This window comes from Zalophus californianus, chromosome 4 (assembly GCF_009762305.2).
Source record: "Zalophus californianus isolate mZalCal1 chromosome 4, mZalCal1.pri.v2, whole genome shotgun sequence".
In the NCBI taxonomy this organism is placed as follows: Eukaryota; Metazoa; Chordata; class Mammalia; order Carnivora; family Otariidae; genus Zalophus; species Zalophus californianus.
Genome location: NC_045598.1, coordinates 147712446 through 147730768, shown reverse-complemented (window position 1 = coordinate 147730768; position 18323 = coordinate 147712446). Strand labels below are relative to the sequence as shown.

The window sequence follows — 18323 nt, the reverse complement described above, 5'->3', positions numbered from 1 at the left end:
TTTAGCATTGTTCTATGTAGGAAGTTATTTCCATTGTTACAATGTGTGCTAGGTGCTTATCTTTAGCAAATACCCTAGTCTTTTATACCTTGGGTGACCTATATTGCCTTGGTATTATTATGAGATAGTTTCTTGATTAATACTCTGAAAATGGATTTGAGGTGCAAGTCCAGCCCCGGTGCCTGTCCCTGATACTCCACAGGGCTTTTTTTAAAGGCTCTTGGGCCTGAAGATTGAGGTAACTGGGACCACCTGTATTCAGAAAGACTTTTCTACCCGATCGGTTAGTATGTGCACATGGCACCTGGTTTCTACAAGTAAAATCCTTGTGTTGCAAAGAGATTTATGTTATTGATCTTTCCTTGAATTTTGGAGACTTAAGTACTGTTGGGGATGAGTGAGTGCTGTTCACCCTTCCATACTATCCACTTTGTTTCCCTCCCTTCCAAAAGGTAAAAAAAAAAAAAATAGAAGAGAAAAAGCAACAACCTAGATTTATAATGTCAGCATAGGTTTACTTTTCAGAGTAAAATTCTAAGATTTTCATTTTAATGCTTTACTGTGTGTGAAATTATCTCCTTTTTATTACATTTGAGATTGCCAGAATTATCTATCAACAAGCATGTTCTAAGAGAGTCTTTTTCAAAGTGCTAGGCTGAGTGTGCAGTGAGAGCGATGGGTACATAGGATTTCTTCTGATGTTAGATTACATACATTACTTAGAATAAGGATTTACAGAGAAAGCAGATTACCGTTGTTAGACCAGTAGTGTTTGCTGCTTTGTGCATGAATTCTACCTGGGATATCTGACCAAACTCAGGCCATTACTTAAATGTTGTATAAATCTGATGATTATTAAAAACCATCTTTACGTTCATCTCTGTATTTTTTCCTTTGAAGTTAGTAGTTGACCAAAGATATTTCATGGGATTAACCTGTTTTACCTGGGTAAGTCACTAGATAGTTTTGAATGTGTTAGGGAGCTCACCTTGAGGTTAATTGAACTGCGTATGTATTTCTTGGACCCTCCCTCTTCCTTGTGGATAGCAAAAGTTGCCCATGGGTGGAGCTGGAATCTGATACCCTGTGGAGTTTAATCCCATTATGTCGGAGTATGAAGGGACTTTAAAAATAACTAGGTGCCACTCCCATGGTTGTCAACAGACACTGAGGCAGGACGGGTGAGTGAGGTGGCCCACAGAGGTCAGACCGCCGTAGCCCGGTCCTGAGAATTGTGCCTGGGACTCAGGCTTCTTGCATGCATTCAGTGACCTTCTCATTGAGCTGGGTCGTGCGCTCCACCAGTGTTTGAAAAGCAGAATCGGTCCCCCGGTTCGCAGGAAGCTTCGGGTCCGCCCTCTCATTCCTGTCATGCCCCCACAGGCCAACTTGCCCCTGCTGCAGCGCGAACTCCTGCACTGCGCAAGGCTGGCCAAACAGAACCCTGCCCAGTACCTCGCCCAGCATGAACAGCTGCTTCTGGATGCCAGCACCACCTCACCTGTTGACTCCTCAGAGCTGCTTCTCGATGTGAACGAAAACGGGAAGAGGCGAACTCCAGACAGGTGAGAGGGAGGAGGGCCCTGGCCTGACTGTGGCCTTTTCCTCCCATCTGTGCTTCGAAGACCTGTTTCATGTCCCGTCCGGACTGCTGGGCGCGCCACCCCTCCGGCGAATGAGCAGTGAGCTCGAGTGGCCATCCGTATGCTCGCGCTGGCCTGGGAGTCTCTGGCTTGTGTCCGTCAGGCTGTTGTGCATGTTCGTCTTGGCCGCCTGTAATAATAGAGCCAAGGGTGATGAATGATATTCAAACGGGCTAAGTGCCACCGGTGGTTCTTAGAAACACAGTCAAGATGAAAATTCTCATTTATTACATAATTCAACCCAGCCACGTATTTTGTCCTTCCCACGTGAGGAAATCTGCCCTTCTGAGTTTTCTCGGAACGTGACGGTTTTGAAAGCTGACCTTTGTGGGTTGCTCAGTAAACACAGTGCAGTAGCTATTGAATTGGGGTTTAGAGGAGTTAAGAGAAAACTTCTGGGAAGCTAGATGAGCTGAGTGAAGATTAGCATTAAGAGAACTAATGGCATTTTTGTTGAGCAGTTTATCAGGCAATATTCATTCCATCAGGCACACTGCTCTCATAACTGAGAATTCTGAGAAATGTAAAATAAAGCCCCTTCTCCATTTAACCCTACAAAGTAGTTGTTGAATAAGGCGTATTCGTGAAATTCCCTGTGCACCTATTAAAATGATTTTCTCGAGTACCTCATCCTCATTTACAAATATTTTCTAATAGAGGAATTTGAAGTCTTATTAGCAGCATCTTGCATCATATTTACAAAAATATGGAACTGTATTAAAATGAAACCGTGTTCAGAAACATATTTGTCATATGCTTTGTTTCCTTTCTCTCCTTATCCACTTTCTGTCTGCATTTCATCAGGCATGAGTGAAACAGCCTTTGAGAGGTTAACATTCTGGCACAATTATGTTCCAGATTCATAGGAGCTTTTGATCTTGGAGCTACTCAGAGACATCTATCTGTGACCGACTTAGCTACCCTTAAATGTATTAGCTGCTTTGCAAATCAGAATGTTATTAAAAGCCAGCCAGTTTACATACAGTTATTACATAATCCTCTGTTAAGCAGTTTTTATGCTACAGTCTCTGGAATTTTTCTCCTCTTGACACAGGACCTTTTGGTAGTGTAAAATCCGAAAGCAAAAGGTTAAACATTATTTTACTTCTGACATGCTGTAGACCCACCTCCAAACATGACCTGCCAACAGTGCTGCTTTCTCGTTTTTGCAAGCCATTTTTCCTTAGTCATATTTAAGCATTTAGTACTTTAGCTTTGAAAGGCAACTGCTTAATCCAGGTATCTGAATGGCGTGTCCACAATGATACTGAAAACCAAGAAGTGGCCCAGGGATAGAGGATTCACGTGTGCCTTCCTGTCAGATGCTAACCCCTGTACCCTGCAGGAAATCCTTACCGTGTGCCTGTATGGAGATGTTGCAGCTCCATTTTCCAAGGATAATGTCAAAGGATTAGGAGAGGCTGGATGGACAGTTGTGAAGAAAACATTTATTTGGGCGGAGGCTAGGGTACCAGGGAAAGCTTTGGATAGCTGTGATAATTCTATAGGCAAAATTGGAAGTGTTCTAGAAACCCCAACTGCTAAGTGACAGACCAAACTGTTTCATTTCCCTTCTCTATATCGCAGCCATTTCCCCACAGATTTTCTTTCCCAGTGTTTTATATTTGAAGGTGTTGTGCCTGCAGGCTTTGCTTGGAGGATGCTGAGGTGAGCCTTGAGCAGCATGCTAACACTGATATGGAAACCTCCTGTAAATTCCACAGATAATCAGCATTTTTCTTTTGGTGATCTGTAGCTGCGTTGTGCATGCACGTTTGCATTTGATCAGGTAGAACTTTCTTAAAAGTCTCCGATCTTGTTCTCCCTTCGATTATTCATAGGCAGTTGCTGGAGTCCAGAATTCACACAGTTGTTCTTTGTCTGGAACATTCTTTTTCTAGTGGAACCCTGAAGTGTGTGTTTTAATGGAAGGATGGCAAATGGATTTCCTTAGAGTTAGGAGGACGGGTAATGAGAATATGTTGTGTAAATACATTTGTATCTTGTGGGAATATGATCAGAGCCAAGAAAATATGGGTCTCTACAGTATTTTTTTGCATATATTTTCTGCATCTTGTTTGCATATGCATTTTCTTCTCCTCTGGTTATTTATCTGTATATCCAGATCTACTATATGAAACTTTATAGAGTATGGAGCTGTCTGACAGCAGAGCTTTTTTTTGTTTTACTGAATGTTTTGTTGGTGCATATGGTCTGACATGGATGAGCAGCCACGGTGAGATTTTGGAGTCTATTAAACTGGCTCATTAAAAAGATCAATCTGTTTCTGTAATAACACTGGGAACCATCAGTCACTAAAAGAGGGAAAAACTGACACCTGAGGAGAAAACACATTTTGGTAATTTGTTCATGACATGTCACGAACAAAAGAGTGCTCTATATTTTGTTTACAACTTTGGGGGCTTAAATTCTGTGACGATTGCAGATTTAATCTACTAAACAATCATCATGTGTTTCAGGGATGGGTTGTGGCAAATTTAACTTCCTTCTCATCCTTAAATATGATTGCCACTGGTAATGTTTCTTCTTTTTTTAAACATTATTGTTATTTACAGAGAAATGAAGACTCTGAGGGAAATCTATGAACTCATTTTTTTTTCCTGTAAGAAACAGTGAAATTTATTCTACTTTCTTTTTAAAATATCTCCAGGGTGAGCTTCTGAACAAATATACTAAATTTGTAGGTCTGTGGTAGAATACTGTAGAACCCAATTTGGAAAAAGGCAATTTTCATTTTAAAATCATGCTAGTTTTTTCTAAAATACTAAGGAAAGTAAATAGAAAGTTCTGATTTCTACTCTTTGTTAATATTTAAGAGTTGATTGGTTATAGTAGACCTTGGTTTTGTCATTCTCTGTTGGGAGAAGCTGACAAAGGGGATAGGAAGCTTCCTGGCGCTGATTAAATGAAGTGACTGCTTTCAAAGATAAGACTAGAAGCTAAGGGCACTCTTTAAAACTTCTCGCCATGACAGTTATGAAGACATTCAGACTTTCACACGGAGTTGAGGAGGGAAAGAGCAGTTAGAGAAGGCTGCATTCTTCTGAGACAACAAAATGCATAAAAATTACTAAGGTGAAAACACCTGTGTTAATCATTGCTATCTGTCTTTTCTCACGATGTCGCATTAGGCTAGCTTTTTTTTATAATTCATGTTTAATATTACGTTTGCATCTGTTAATGCTGATTTTCTGACTCAGAGAATCCTTCTCGTTTAAGAAATCAAGGTGAATGATCTTTGGGTTTGTATGGGTAACACTGTTTCTACCTCCACCCCTTACTATTTCAAATGATCAATGTTAAATATTAATCCTCTTCTTATATATTATCATTTTAATAGAACTGTGCTTTAAATCATTCTCAGCTTAACACATCTAGACTTTATTATGGAGGCCACCCAGTTGCATTAATATGTATTTTGTCCTCCCTCAATAATTAAATATTATTCTCTAAAAAGACTTGTTTGACCTTTAGAATTCTGTAGCTCGTCAGCTGGGAGGGATCTTATGGATCTACCAGGCCAACCCTTTCTCTTTACGCTTGAGGAAATGATGGCCCGAAGAACTTGCTGAAAGTCATGAAGCTTCTTAGGGGCAAAACCAGCATATTTACAGACCTGAAATCTTGCAGTTGCACAAAATATGTTTTAATGTGCAGTTTAAATAAGGAAAGCTCAACTAGGAACTAGGGTTTTTTTTCCCCCTTACTTTTCCTCATTTATTTCTGCTGAGTAATTGCTCAGTTGGGTAAATGTGATGGTATGATATTCTGGGGGTTTATAAATCTTTTTAATGACAGAGGATCCACAGTCAGCCAGGTTTCCTGGCTTAATGAGTAAGTTAAAAAATGTTGAATGTTGGAGGGTCCGAAGGCAGTCATTTTGAAACTGTGTTGGTTGAATATGTAAGATTTGTCATCACAGCACACACCAACTGATCCAGGTAGGCCCATTTTTCCGTTTCTATAACATAAATGGGATTTCAGTATTTTTGTCTTTCTAAAAAGAAAAGAGAGGTGCACTTTACAACGAATTGGAGGATTAATTGGCTATGCCAATCAGAATTAAATTTGTATTGTTACCGCGTTCAGTTTTCTGTGACAAAATATGGGGAATTTATGTTACATTCTTTACAGGCTAACTCAAGCAGTATCTACTATTTGAATGAAAGCTTCCCAATCATAAATATTAAAAATAGTTACTATTTTACTGAGCACTTGTGCCAAGTCTCATGCTAAGTAACTGACATATTAATATATAGTGATTTCCCCCCCCCATCTCTGGGGCGTATGTTCTTTCCAAGACCCCCAGTGGATAGTTAAACTCTATATATACTGTGTTTCTTCCTATATGTATGTACCTATGATAAAGTTTAATTTATAAATTAGGAAGCATGTTATTAACCACAAAAATAAAATAGAAGTTATAACCATGTTCTGCAGTAAAAGTAATGTGAATGTGGTCTCTCTCAAAATATCTTCTTGTACTGTACTCACTCTTTTTGTGATGATGTGGGATGATAAAATGACTATGTGATGAGAGGAAGTGACGTGAATGACCTAGGCGTTGCGATGTCGCATTAGGCTAACCTTCAGACGATACGTTAGAAGGAGGATCATCTGCTTCTGGACTGCGGTTGACTTGGGAACTGGAACTGTAAAAAGTGAAACCACAGATAAGGGGAGACTACTGTATATCTAGCACTTTATTTTCTACGAGGCCTATTGTATAGAGGCAGGCTGGGTAATGTGTCTGAGGTCACGTGGCTTATAAGAGGTGCACTGATGGGATTCTGACCCCATGGTCTCTGACTCAAGCATCTATGATCTTATGATTATGATTCTTACACCAGGCGTGGAATGCCCCACCTTGAAAACAAAGTGATTTAATTAAGTTATTGAATGCCACGTATGTGCTAGGCTCTCTATGTGGATTTTTCCAGATCGTCCTTACTAGCTCTGAGACAGTCATCCTCATTTTGTGGATGAAAACACTGAGGCGCATAGCGGTTAAGCTTTCTAAGTTCATACGGCCAGCAATTAGCGGTACCAAAACTTGAAGCCAACTCCATAGCCCCTGCTCTCTTGAGTGCACCTTGTGGAGTGAGCTTTACTCCTTCCAATGTCCCAGTCCACTTTTGTACTGTTTTTATGCTACCTGCCAAATTCAGGTCCTGCATGAATGTATAGAAACCTTACATCTCTAATTAAATTGTGTTTATGGTAAAGATTAATTCCCAGCATCCTTCCAAAAAGAATTTGTCCTAGTACTAAATGATAATCTTAGGAGGAGGGTTTTGGGGGATCGTGGATTATCTTGGTCATCTTTGTATTCCTGGTAAAGCTTAGGATGGTGCATTACACATACTGGGTGTCTGAACCAAAACAAAGCAAAACACCACACACACAACACAACACACACAACAATGCCAACAATGCTACTTGAACAAATAAAGTTAAGCATTGAATGCAGTCATTTCCCGTAGTGTACCAAATGTTCTCTCTTTCAAGAGTCTTGCTTGCTTGCTTTCTTGATTACTGTCTTGCTTTCTATTGTTTTTCAACCATCTGAGCCACCCAGGCGCCCGCTTTCTATTGTTTTTAAAAGATGCATCTCTGAAACACCCACAACAATGAAAATAGCCATGTGTAGTCCAGGAACAAAATGCCATGATTGGTTCACTGACCAGAAAAAAATGGAGGGTTCCAATTGGAATTTATAGGTAACTGATTAGAAAAAGAAAGCACAGTTGCAGATAGATGGCAGGAGCAGGGGAAATTGAGTACCTTGCAGTGGCCAGTAATTAATTAGGAAAGGCATGAGGACAGCCAGTAGCTAGCTGAGCAAGTGGCAAGCTTTAGGAGACACAGGAGGGAAGACTCAGATGGCTCTGTGAACCTACGTATTGTAATTCTTGAAGGTCCACAGGTGTTGTGGCTGTTATGTCTGGAGTGGCAAACACCCACCTGCATCTTATTTGCTCCCGAAGGTATTAGCATGTGCTGCTCGGGAGGCTGGCTCCTGGGTGCTCCTTTAACCATGGAGAGATTGAAAGCATTTCTTTCCAAAAGGCCCAGCAGTAATGGTCCTGTGTCATTCAGCTCTTGTCTACATATCCCACTTCGTCCAGGGAGAGAGCCAAAGCACTGAAACCACTCTGGGGTATCATGAAGAATTTGGTTTGAATTTCATTTTAAGGAGGCAGGTAATTTGTAATATGTTTTATTTCAGATGCCTTACTCAACACTGGTGGGCGGAAAGGTGGTATATAAAATTTTTATCTAAACTTACCTAGTTCCTGACAATTCCTGAAGAGGCCTTTTGCTGATTTGTGTTTTGAAAAGTATGACGTCAAGAATGATTTTACCCCCCCTTTTGATTCAGTATTCAGTTAGTCTGTGGAAACCTTAACAGATCACATGTGTTAGAAAAGGGAAGGAAGGGGGCGCCTGGGTGGCTCAGTCGTTCGGCGTCTGCCTTTGGCTCAAGTCATGATCCCTGGGTCCTGGGATCGAGCCCCGCGTCAGCCTCCCTGCTCAGCGGGGTTCCTGCTTCTCCCTCTCCCACTCCCCTGCTTGTGTTCCCTCTCTTGCTGTGTCTCTCTCTGTCAAATAAATAAAATCTTTAAAAAGGAAGGAAGATGTGTTAAAAATTAAATTATTAATGTCTTTGGGCTCTTTAAACATAGAGCTATAACCTCCTGAGATTTAAGTCTAGATTTCTAAAATACAAGAATAAATATATGTATCTTTTTATTGTGAGTGTCTGCTGGCATCTTAGCCCTGGCTCTGGCTGAGGCTCTGGTCGAGTGGGACAGTGGTATGAAAGGCCGAGAGATAAGGTGTCCTGGACTAGGCAGAGGGACCTGTGCTGGAGATGCTTAAGAGGCCCTTGGCAGGACTTGATTTGGAGAAGAAAGTTGTAGCATGACTTCTAAGTTTCTGCTTGGGTGACAAGTGACCGGTACACGGAAGTACCAGAGAAAGATGAGGTCAGTTTGGACATGTTCTCTTTGAAATACTTGTGATAACTCAAAAAAGTGAGCCCCTAAAGCAGGTATTTATTTATACCGGGAGTAAGATTAGAATTACTAAGTTTCTTCCTTACCATCTTAAGGCTTATTATGCTGTACTGATTTGCGTCTCCCTAAAACAATCTTTATTGTGGTATTTTCCCCATAAAAAATTTTTTTTAAACTTAAGTCTGTTCTAGTCATAGGGGATTGCTCCTTTCCTTGAATGTTACACTCTTTTTTATAAATAGGGAATGTCAGTGCACACTAGCTAGTCATGACTTTTGAAATATTTTATGTAGAGGAAAATGTTTAAAAACCGTATGTTTTCTTACTAAAATTGTTCATAGCCTCTGTTATTGAGGAGCTGGGGGGCGAGGGAACAGCCTGAGATGGGGTAGAATGTAATTTAGGTTGTCTGTTAAGTTTTGTTGTGTTTGTTTTAATGTTTATTATTTCCCATTCATCCCATTTTACTGGGCAGGAAACTGAAACCAGAGGTTAACCTTCCCAAGGTCACACAGTTGCGTCCTGAGTGGCCCTTTATTATTAGGGCCATCAGACTCTTGAGAAGTGATTGGGATCAGAATGTTGAAGTGGTTGGATTATGTTCAGGAAAATTTCTCTTGGTAGGGAGAGAGAATATTCTCAGGCTGATTTAAAACACAAACAAAAAAATGCCTTCCAGAAATCTCTGAGACATGACGGACTTCCCACTAGAATTTGAGTTATTTCAAGAGTATGCTGGTACAGGACAATGAAAAGTAATGGGACAATTTGTTCGTTTAGCCCAATACACTTTGGAAGGGCAACATAAAAAGAGTTAATTTGGAATTTGCTCAAGCAAATGAGGTGTAGATAGTTGTTGGCATTTCTAAAGAAGAAGACAGACAAATAGCAATTAAGATGTTTTAGTTACCTTTCTGGACGTACATCCTTTGAATAGGGTTGGCCTTATAACCAGACGGGGTGATTTGTGGAAGCACCAGGGAGACCTTTCATAGCTTTGTTTCTATGAGCTGTGAATGTTTTAATGCTTTGCTGTTAAAATATAACTACCTTTGTGAGGTGATGAGCTTTATTGTTTCGTTAGCTAGCAGAGGGAGAGGACAGCAGGGTCCTGATAGAAATGATAGGACAGACTCAGGACCCAGCCCTGCTTCGGATATTACCATCCTTGCTTTAGGGGGGAAAAACCTCTTTTTTCATAATAATGGGTCAGTGAAGTAATAGCACTGATCAGGCAGCTGATCTGAGGGTGAAGGTGAATAACATATATCCAACCATTTTGAAAATTAAAAGAATTCTTCCAATGCTGTGTGTTGCTGTTATTGAACAAGGAGAGGCAAAACCAGTAAGTCGAGGTGGTTGGACAGCTGGGTCAGAGATGTTTGCATATTTAGAAATGCAATAGGGACTGCTCTAAGGTATTTAGAGGATATTTTCTATTTTTGCGCGCGCATGCGCGCGCACACGCGCACGCTCACACACACACACACACACACACACACACACACACACACACACACACACAAAACTAGCTACAAAAAAATTGTTCAGAGCAAAGAATAGAGAAGTTCTCTGTTGGCTAAAGTGGTTGACTTCAACACAGTTTGGCCAGAGAAGCATTAGCCCTGTGTGTGTTTCAATCATAACCATGATGTCTTAACTATGGCATTTAGATGTAAATATAGAATAATTGAATTTCAGGGCTTTCAAACTAGGGGAGGGACCTCAGAAATCATCTAGTCCAGTGGTTTTCAAACTTGATTTTAGCAGCAGACTTTGTCCTTTAAAATGAAACCCAAACACTTGTAAAACAGAGAAGAATAAGTGGGTTCCTCTGGCCCTTGAAGTCTTGATTGTTTGGGGGGAAAATTCTTCATTGCCTACAGAATCCCGTAAAAGCACCTCAGGTTGCACAGTTTGAAAACCACTGATCTAGTCCAACCCTTTCATTTTACAGATGAGCAAACTGAGGTCCAGAGAGGTTAAGTGGCTTGCCCAAGGTCATACAGCTAGTCGTGGAAGAGCCAGGACTAGATCTCAGGTCTCTTGATTCCCAGTCCAGGGCTCTTTTCCACTACACCACCCTGCCGGTAAGGTAGGTGCTGTGTTAGCATTATGTTCATAGCTACTAATAGTCTTCAGTATTTTCCAACTGATTTATGCTGGTGATGTGCATTGAATGTTGAAGTGTTTTATTGAGAAATGTATAGGATATAAAAATATGGATTAGAATGGCAAATTTGCTCTTAGAAGATAAATTGATAGCTAGATTGTTCCCTTTCACTTTAAAAAATTATTTTAAAGCAGTGCATTCAGGTAGTATCTGAGATATATTGGGCATTTTCATCTGATATCATTGATCAAGATGGATGGAGTCCATATGTATCAGATACCTACTTTGATGGGAGCAGCATTGACTTCTGGCTGCTAACTCTCTTGGGGACCATGCCCTGCTGTCATTTCCAGTGTTGACCAGGCTCCTGTTGCTATATTAGCACATCTTTCTTCAGCATGTAGTGGGCATATATTCATTTCACATTAAACTCTGCAGTTCTTTGTGTGCTTGGGCCTTCTGTCTCTAACTCCTCACTCCTTCTCAGTCTGGTGTGTGTAAATTGTCACTGGGGCTCTACCCTGAAGGGACATACAGGATGGTTCATGGCAGGATCTTATTGCTCTGATCTCCGTATCTCTGTTGTTGAGTTAGTTTCCATGCAGATGCATCTGGTGTTATCAGAGAGTATCCTAGACTCTATCTAGGAAACTAGGGAAAGTGTCTTAAAAGGCCTCTATGCTATTGTTACCAACCTAAAATCAAAAAGGCATGTAGAAATCTACAACTACTGTGATTTGGTAGAATTCTCATGGAGAAATTTCCTAGGGAAAGTAGATATTATCACTGGTCTAAGGATAGAGTGCTGGTCTTGTGAGGAGAGCCGAATACAAAGGAAACAGTGTAGGAGCTGTGATTTCGGTCAAAGTTGGGATGTGATTTGTTCCTATTATACTGAATATATTGAGTTAGTCTCTAAGAATAGAGATATATCCAGGCCCCAAATATTTTTTTAGCCCTATTTCTGTGTGAGAATCTAGGAGCAGTGATTAGTTATCAGGGCCTCATTTGTAGACTGTATTCCTTCTGAAAGCCAAGTTCAGAGCTCTGTATATCACATCATGAAGTGCAGTCAGGGTGTGCCCATCTTGCCCAGAGACCTGATGACAGGTCACACAAGCTCTCTGGGCAAGGGGCTCACTTTCAGGTAGCTCTTTCTGACTGCTGGGGAAGACAGTATCCATGTCCCAGACATTGCATTGCTTTATTGTATTAGTTCAGTGTGATCAGCCCTTGCCGGTAGAACTATGTGTGATGATGACAATGTACCATTATCTGTGCAGTCCAATACCATAGCCACAGGCAGTGATGGTGAGTACCTGAGATGTAGCTACTGCTCATGAAGAACCAAGTTTAAACGTAGTTTACTTTAGCTTCCATTTCAATTTAAACAGCCGCATGTAGCTATTCTATGGGACAACACAGCTAGCTCTTAGCTGTTCTCTGACACGAAATTCAGATGCTGGGTTGGATAATTGGAATGGGAATCCCTTCAGATTTCATCAGGAGAGGGATGCCATACCAACTGCTTCAATGGATCTTCACCAAAGACAGTTCAGTTTTAGGATAATTTGTTTTAAATCAAGTACTCGTCTTTTTTGAATAAATATGCTAGCTAGAGGGGGAGATTTAAGTTTCCTCTTACTTTTGACCTCACCACACACGTGAGCTACAACCAGAAAGATATCTGCCAGTTCGGTGAAGAGCGAACCCATTTTCTCATGTGTGTGGTCTTGTGATGACTTAGACCTCAGCATGGGTTTCAGTGAATTCCCATAGGTCTTCTGGGAAGCCGAGTTTAGAAAGTTTCTGGCCAATAAATAAATATTCTGTTTATATTGTAAGTTCAAATGTGAGTATCTGAACTATGCTGGCTTCTGAATAACATGATGAAATTTTTTCTTCTTCCCCCTTTAGAACCAAAGAAAATGGCTTTGACAGAGAGCCTTTGCACTCAGAACATCCAAGCAAGCGACCATGCACTATTAGCCCAGGCCAACGGTACAGTCCAAATAACGGCTTATCCTACCAGCCCAATGGCCTGCCTCACCCCACCCCACCTCCACCTCAGCATTACCGTTTGGATGATATGGCCATTGCCCACCACTACAGGGACTCCTATCGACACCCCAGCCACAGGGACCTCAGGGACAGAAACAGACCTATGGGTAAGACTGAAGAATCTGTTCACTTCTTAATGGCATTGGATGCTTGAAGACTCACATTATTACTTCTCAACTGAACTTCAGGCTTGAAATCTATGATAGGGGTAAAAATTTTCTCTCTTTATATTGTCTCCTTTATGAGAACAGTTGGTTAGTATGAGTACGTTCTTTAACACCTGTGCTTTCTCTCTCAATTACTTACGGTCTTTATGATAGCAGACTAATTTCTTTTTTTTTTGGAAAGGGGTATCTAAATATAAAATTCTCAACAAATGCAAAGTGAATTTTTAGTTTTTTTTTTTAACATTAGAGATTTCATATTCAGCCTGTCTGCCACAAATATTTTTTAAAATGTTAAAATGTTTCTTTTCTTTCATTGTACTTTTATTTCAGATAGTCTTAGAGTTTAATTTGATTTTTCCAGTCTTCGCAGTACTCTGTATTTGAGAAATATGAGATTGAGTGATGTCTCTGACTTAAATCAACAGATGTTCTTTGAGGAATGGTTTGGTACTTTTTTCGCCGGCAAGTGACAGTGATTAAATTTAGTATTGACAGTTTTGTGTCATAGATCAAAGTACCAAAGAAAGAATGAGTTTAGGTAAATATGTGATCTGTTTGCTTGTGTTCATTCCTTCTTTACATAAAACTATTGAAGGGAAGCATTTAGGAGACATTGCCTTCTAAAGAACAAATGTCTGCCATGCAAAATAAGAGGGAAAGGGAACAAGGTAAGATTTGATACCGCGAGATCAGGGGTTGAGGGAACAGCATCAGAGCACTGCTCTTTTTTAATTCTTGATTTTGGCGAATCGAGCTATTGGTAAACTGAGAGCAGTCGTCACTCCTTTCTTCTTTTTCCATCTCCTGTGTCCACCACTTACCAGCAGGACTTCTTTAGTCAGCTAATTACTGCCTAGCTTTCCTGACTCGTAGAGTTGGTGGGCAGGGTAGCGGAAATATCAGGGGATGAAGTCTAAGTGGAAAACTAGAACACAGGGCTGAGGATGCAGAACTCTGGGAACAGTGGTCAGCCAATTATCCACTGCTTGAATAGTGTTTTTAGCCAGAGACAGAGATAGTGTGATGAGCAGAAGTTTATGTAAACTTTCTCGCTAGGTTGCTAGCAAACAGGGCTGCCATATTTGGGTCTTTTTGCCTTTTCTACATTTAACCCTCCAAATGTTCAGAAAATAGAAAAGGAGGCTCAGGGTGAGGGGACGGGCGATGACTGAGGCCCTGGTTGTCAGACAGTCAAAAAGTAGTTCTGCTTCCCCACAACAGTCACTGCTACAGTTCTATAGTGTATCAGAAAATGGCTAAGCATATCATTTGTGCTTTCTTAATAGCCAGTCTGTCTAATGTTCTCTCAGGTACTATTTCCTGAAGAGCTCTCAAACGTGGTTATGTCATTTTTCAACCTGGATCAATATTTTGACCCTCCCCCCATCAAATGTGGTAACAACCTCATTCTAAGTAAAGGTCTTGCCATTTATTTATGACTTTAGGCCCCCAAACGATGATTGCTCATTTTCAAATAGAAGTGGACTCACCAGGTCATTGTAAGACCAATTCAAGATATCTTGCTCTTGTAGGTGCTAGAAAATGGCTTCTTTGTTAGGCAGCAAATGCTATTTTATAAAATATTAGTTCCAGTGCACTATAAAGTAATCAGCAAGGAAGTAATTAGGCTTATGTGCAATGATTATGTTTTCATCTAGTAATGTAAACTATCCCTTTATGAATTATATCTATACCCACTGGTTTTACGTGATTTTTCTTCAGACCATGTTCCTTACCTTTTAATTATATTAGCTTATAAAACTAATAGTGCTAATCTCTATAAATATATGCAACTACTTAACCATCCCTAAAGTCTGGCACAGTTTAGTGTGTGTTAATGTAAAATAAAATCTTGATGTATGAGTAACAAATGGTGGTGTTACATCAGGCTGCCATTTTGAGAATATAAAAATTGTCATAAATGTATACTTAGTCTAGAATGACTTATAAATGCCTATTATGTAGAGAAATACACTCACTAGAATCATTTAATAAAATACCTTTACAAACAGCATTAGTTTATAAGTAAACTTAAGAGTTTTAGTCTAGTTAGCTAAAATCTTCTAAACTATAAGAACTAGTTAGGATTCAACATTATTGTCAGATTGCCCACAAGTGGAAATGTGCTCTTTAATGATTATGAGCTATTTTCCCCTAGTATATCCCTTTGGTATTATGAATATAAATGAAAATTGCGTGGTGATGAATATTTAAGTATCTGAAATAGAGAAATTAATAAATGCAAAATTTTGAGTTGACTTAGATTTTCTTTTTCAAAGATTTGATTCTATCTAACAAATGACCTTCAGAGTGCAGAAGCAGCAAATGATATATTTTCTTACCAAGTATTTGGGCTCAAACATGTTTCTAATGTGCTTTTCTTTTTTTTTTAATGAGATGAAGCTTAGCAGTATTCCACAAATGTTGGAATCTCATTAGCCACAGACATCCTATGGCTCATCAGTATTACTCCAGGTGTTAGAACTTGTATCATCATTGATTTAGGTCTGCTGAATTTTTGAAACTTTTTTTTTAAGATTTTATTCATTTAGAGAGAGGACAGGAGCAGGATGGGAGGAGGAACAGAAGGAGAGAGAGAATCCCAAGCAGACTCCGCACTTAACGCAGAGCCTGTTTCGGGGCTCAATCCCATGACCCTGAGATCATGACCTGAGCCGAAATCAAGAGTCAGATGCTCAACTGACTTAGCCACCCAGGCGCAGGCGCTCCTGAAACTTTTGAGACCTCTGGAGTTCTTGGTCCTTAAAAGCAAATAGTAAGATGCCTCCTTTGTGAAAGTCGATGCCATATTTATATCTTCATCACTCTCTGGTTGTTTTCTGTGATGACTCATTTCAGCGGTAGTGTTTTTATTTCCTACAACACAAGCAACAAAAAAGTCAACAAAAATTACATATTTGCAAACATTTCAACTTGAAATAGTCACAACAAACAGAGTAATAACTAAATAATTCTTTTCCCCCAATGTCTTTTCTATTATGCAAATTAACGCATATTTGCTATTTTACGTTTTTACCAATAGGTGGCATTGACATTTTTAACTTTAAAAATGTATCTCTGAACATGTTCTAATTAGATAAGAATGATGTGAAGTGTTTTATATTTAGCTTTTTATTTAATCTGAGAAAGCGCCATCGTGTCTGTGCACCTCCATCAGGTATAAATTAAGTTGCATTTCATGGTTGGCTAAAAAGAGTCATGTGACTCGTCATCTTTATTTCTCTATATCAGGTAAAAGAAGGGACTTCTAACCACTCTAACTTCACAGAAAGTGAAATGCGGTATCTCCTAAGTCTCATTGTCCTCTAACTACCCCGTGATGCCCTTTTGAGGAGGAGCCTACCTAGGTGCCTAGAAGCCCAAACCATGCCAGACTTAATTTGCTATTCAGAGTAATGGTGTGAGAAGTACTAACCAAAAAGGGGTTTTAATCATTTAAAATGGAAAATATTGCCATAGTCCAATGCCTTTCTTTTGTAGTAGAAACTAAGGTGTTTCCTCCATAATGAATTTGTAAGATGAGCAACACGTTTCCCGGTATCTCTGCTCATAGCCTTCCACCCTGTCCTCTCAGTGAGACACATTTGTTTCTGTTTTGATGAGCATCCTACCTAATTGCTCATGGCCATTGCTGTTGTTGCTCACTTGGTAAGCTTTTCCATGTTACCTTCTTGTGTTGTACCTTAACTGTGATGCTAATGAGCATTAATACTTAAGGTTATAGATTTCAAATTGGGATTTTTGGTTTCTTGGCTTGGATTTAAGATATTTGTCCAAAGTTGGGGCACCTGGGTTGTTCAGTTAAGCAGCCAACTCTTGATTTCAGCTCAGGTCATGATCTCACAGTTGTGAGATCCAGACCCAGGTCAGGCTCCATGCTCAGCAGGGAGTCTGCTTGAGATTCTCTCCCTCCCTCTCCCACTCCCAACTTGAGCACATGCGCATGCGCTCTCTCTCAAAAAAAAAATCTTTAAAAAAAAGATATTTGTCCAGAATTATACCTGGTATGTTGCATTTTTTATTCCTAAATGATGTCCAGTGTATTTCCTTAAAAAAAATTTTTTTTTGTAAATCAAATGAGTATATATTGCTTTCATATTTTGCACGCCCTCTCTTCATGGCCTAATTTCATCATGGAGGTATATGCAATAGGGTTGTTTCATTTGGCTGTGCTGAAATGTGGAAAAATTTTACCGTCCTCGTTTTAGAAAAGCATATCCCTGCCCATGTAAAGTGATTTATGCTGCCTTTATTTTTAATGGTAGAAAGCCACACTTTGAAACCACTTAATGTCTCCTTGTGGTTTCTCGTATTTATTAAGAGTTAGTATATATTTGTATTTTCAATTTGGGAACATTATATGGATAACCGACTCAGTGTTTGGTGTCACTTTACTCCCCGTTCTTCCTACATAAAAGAAAGGGTTCCTACCATCTGACCTCTAACATTCCTCCTGGTTTTTTAACATTTTATCATTCTATAAAGAGCCCATTAGGCAATTGTGAATGTGAGTATGACTTATGTCTCCATTCAAAATCGAATACATTTTCACATCATTTAGTTTAGTCTTTGCTAAGTGCCTGTGTGTGTATGGATTATGTCCTGAATGCTGTAGGGTGATTCAGCCTTCTTCTCTACATTCATAGGGTTGCATGGCACACGTCAAGAAGAAATGATTGATCACAGACTAACAGACAGAGAATGGGCAGAGGAATGGAAACATCTTGACCATGTAAGATGTCGGTAATCACTTAGGTTAAAATATGTTTCAAAATCAACTGGAGTGGGGTTTTATGATAAAAGAAATGCTGGGGATGCTTTGAGGTTATTATGTTTTGTGCTGTCCTTGAAGAAAGTAATGAGTGGGAATGTTTGTGATAAAATACAGGATTTGATTTCTACATTGATATCAAAGGCACTAACATAAGAGAAATGTGAGGTCGTCGAAAGGAGCCCTCAGAGCCAGATCCGTGGGTTCCTGTTTTATTGCAAACGGGTCACTGGGTTTATACAGTAATGGGATTAGTATTGGGAACTTGGCTGTGTGCCTTCAGCCAAACTCTCTGTCGTGAGTCATGTTCACGCCTCCCACATTTTACTCTCATTCCCATTGAGTTTACTCCTCTGTCGGGTCTCCATTTCAAATCCGACCTTTGAAAATACTAGGCGGAAGGAAGCCTTCGGGAACACAGTGGCGTCCTTCATCGTCCCGCGGTAGTCTGTTCGCTGCCCGCCATAGTGGTTCGGCGGTGGTGATGGCTGTGTTCTTCCCCCGTGC

General features: G+C 39.9%; 1 protein-coding gene across 1 annotated transcript in view; it reads left to right on the top strand.

Moving 5' to 3' along the window:
- Positions 1–18323, top strand: part of RUNX1T1 (RUNX1 partner transcriptional co-repressor 1) — a 131487-nt gene that overhangs the window by 82791 nt on the left and 30373 nt on the right. Inside the window, 3 exon segments of the mRNA XM_027572929.2 lie at positions 1384–1565; positions 12714–12964; positions 17692–17777. Coding sequence (XP_027428730.1) covers positions 1384–1565; positions 12714–12964; positions 17692–17777 — 519 coding nt within the window.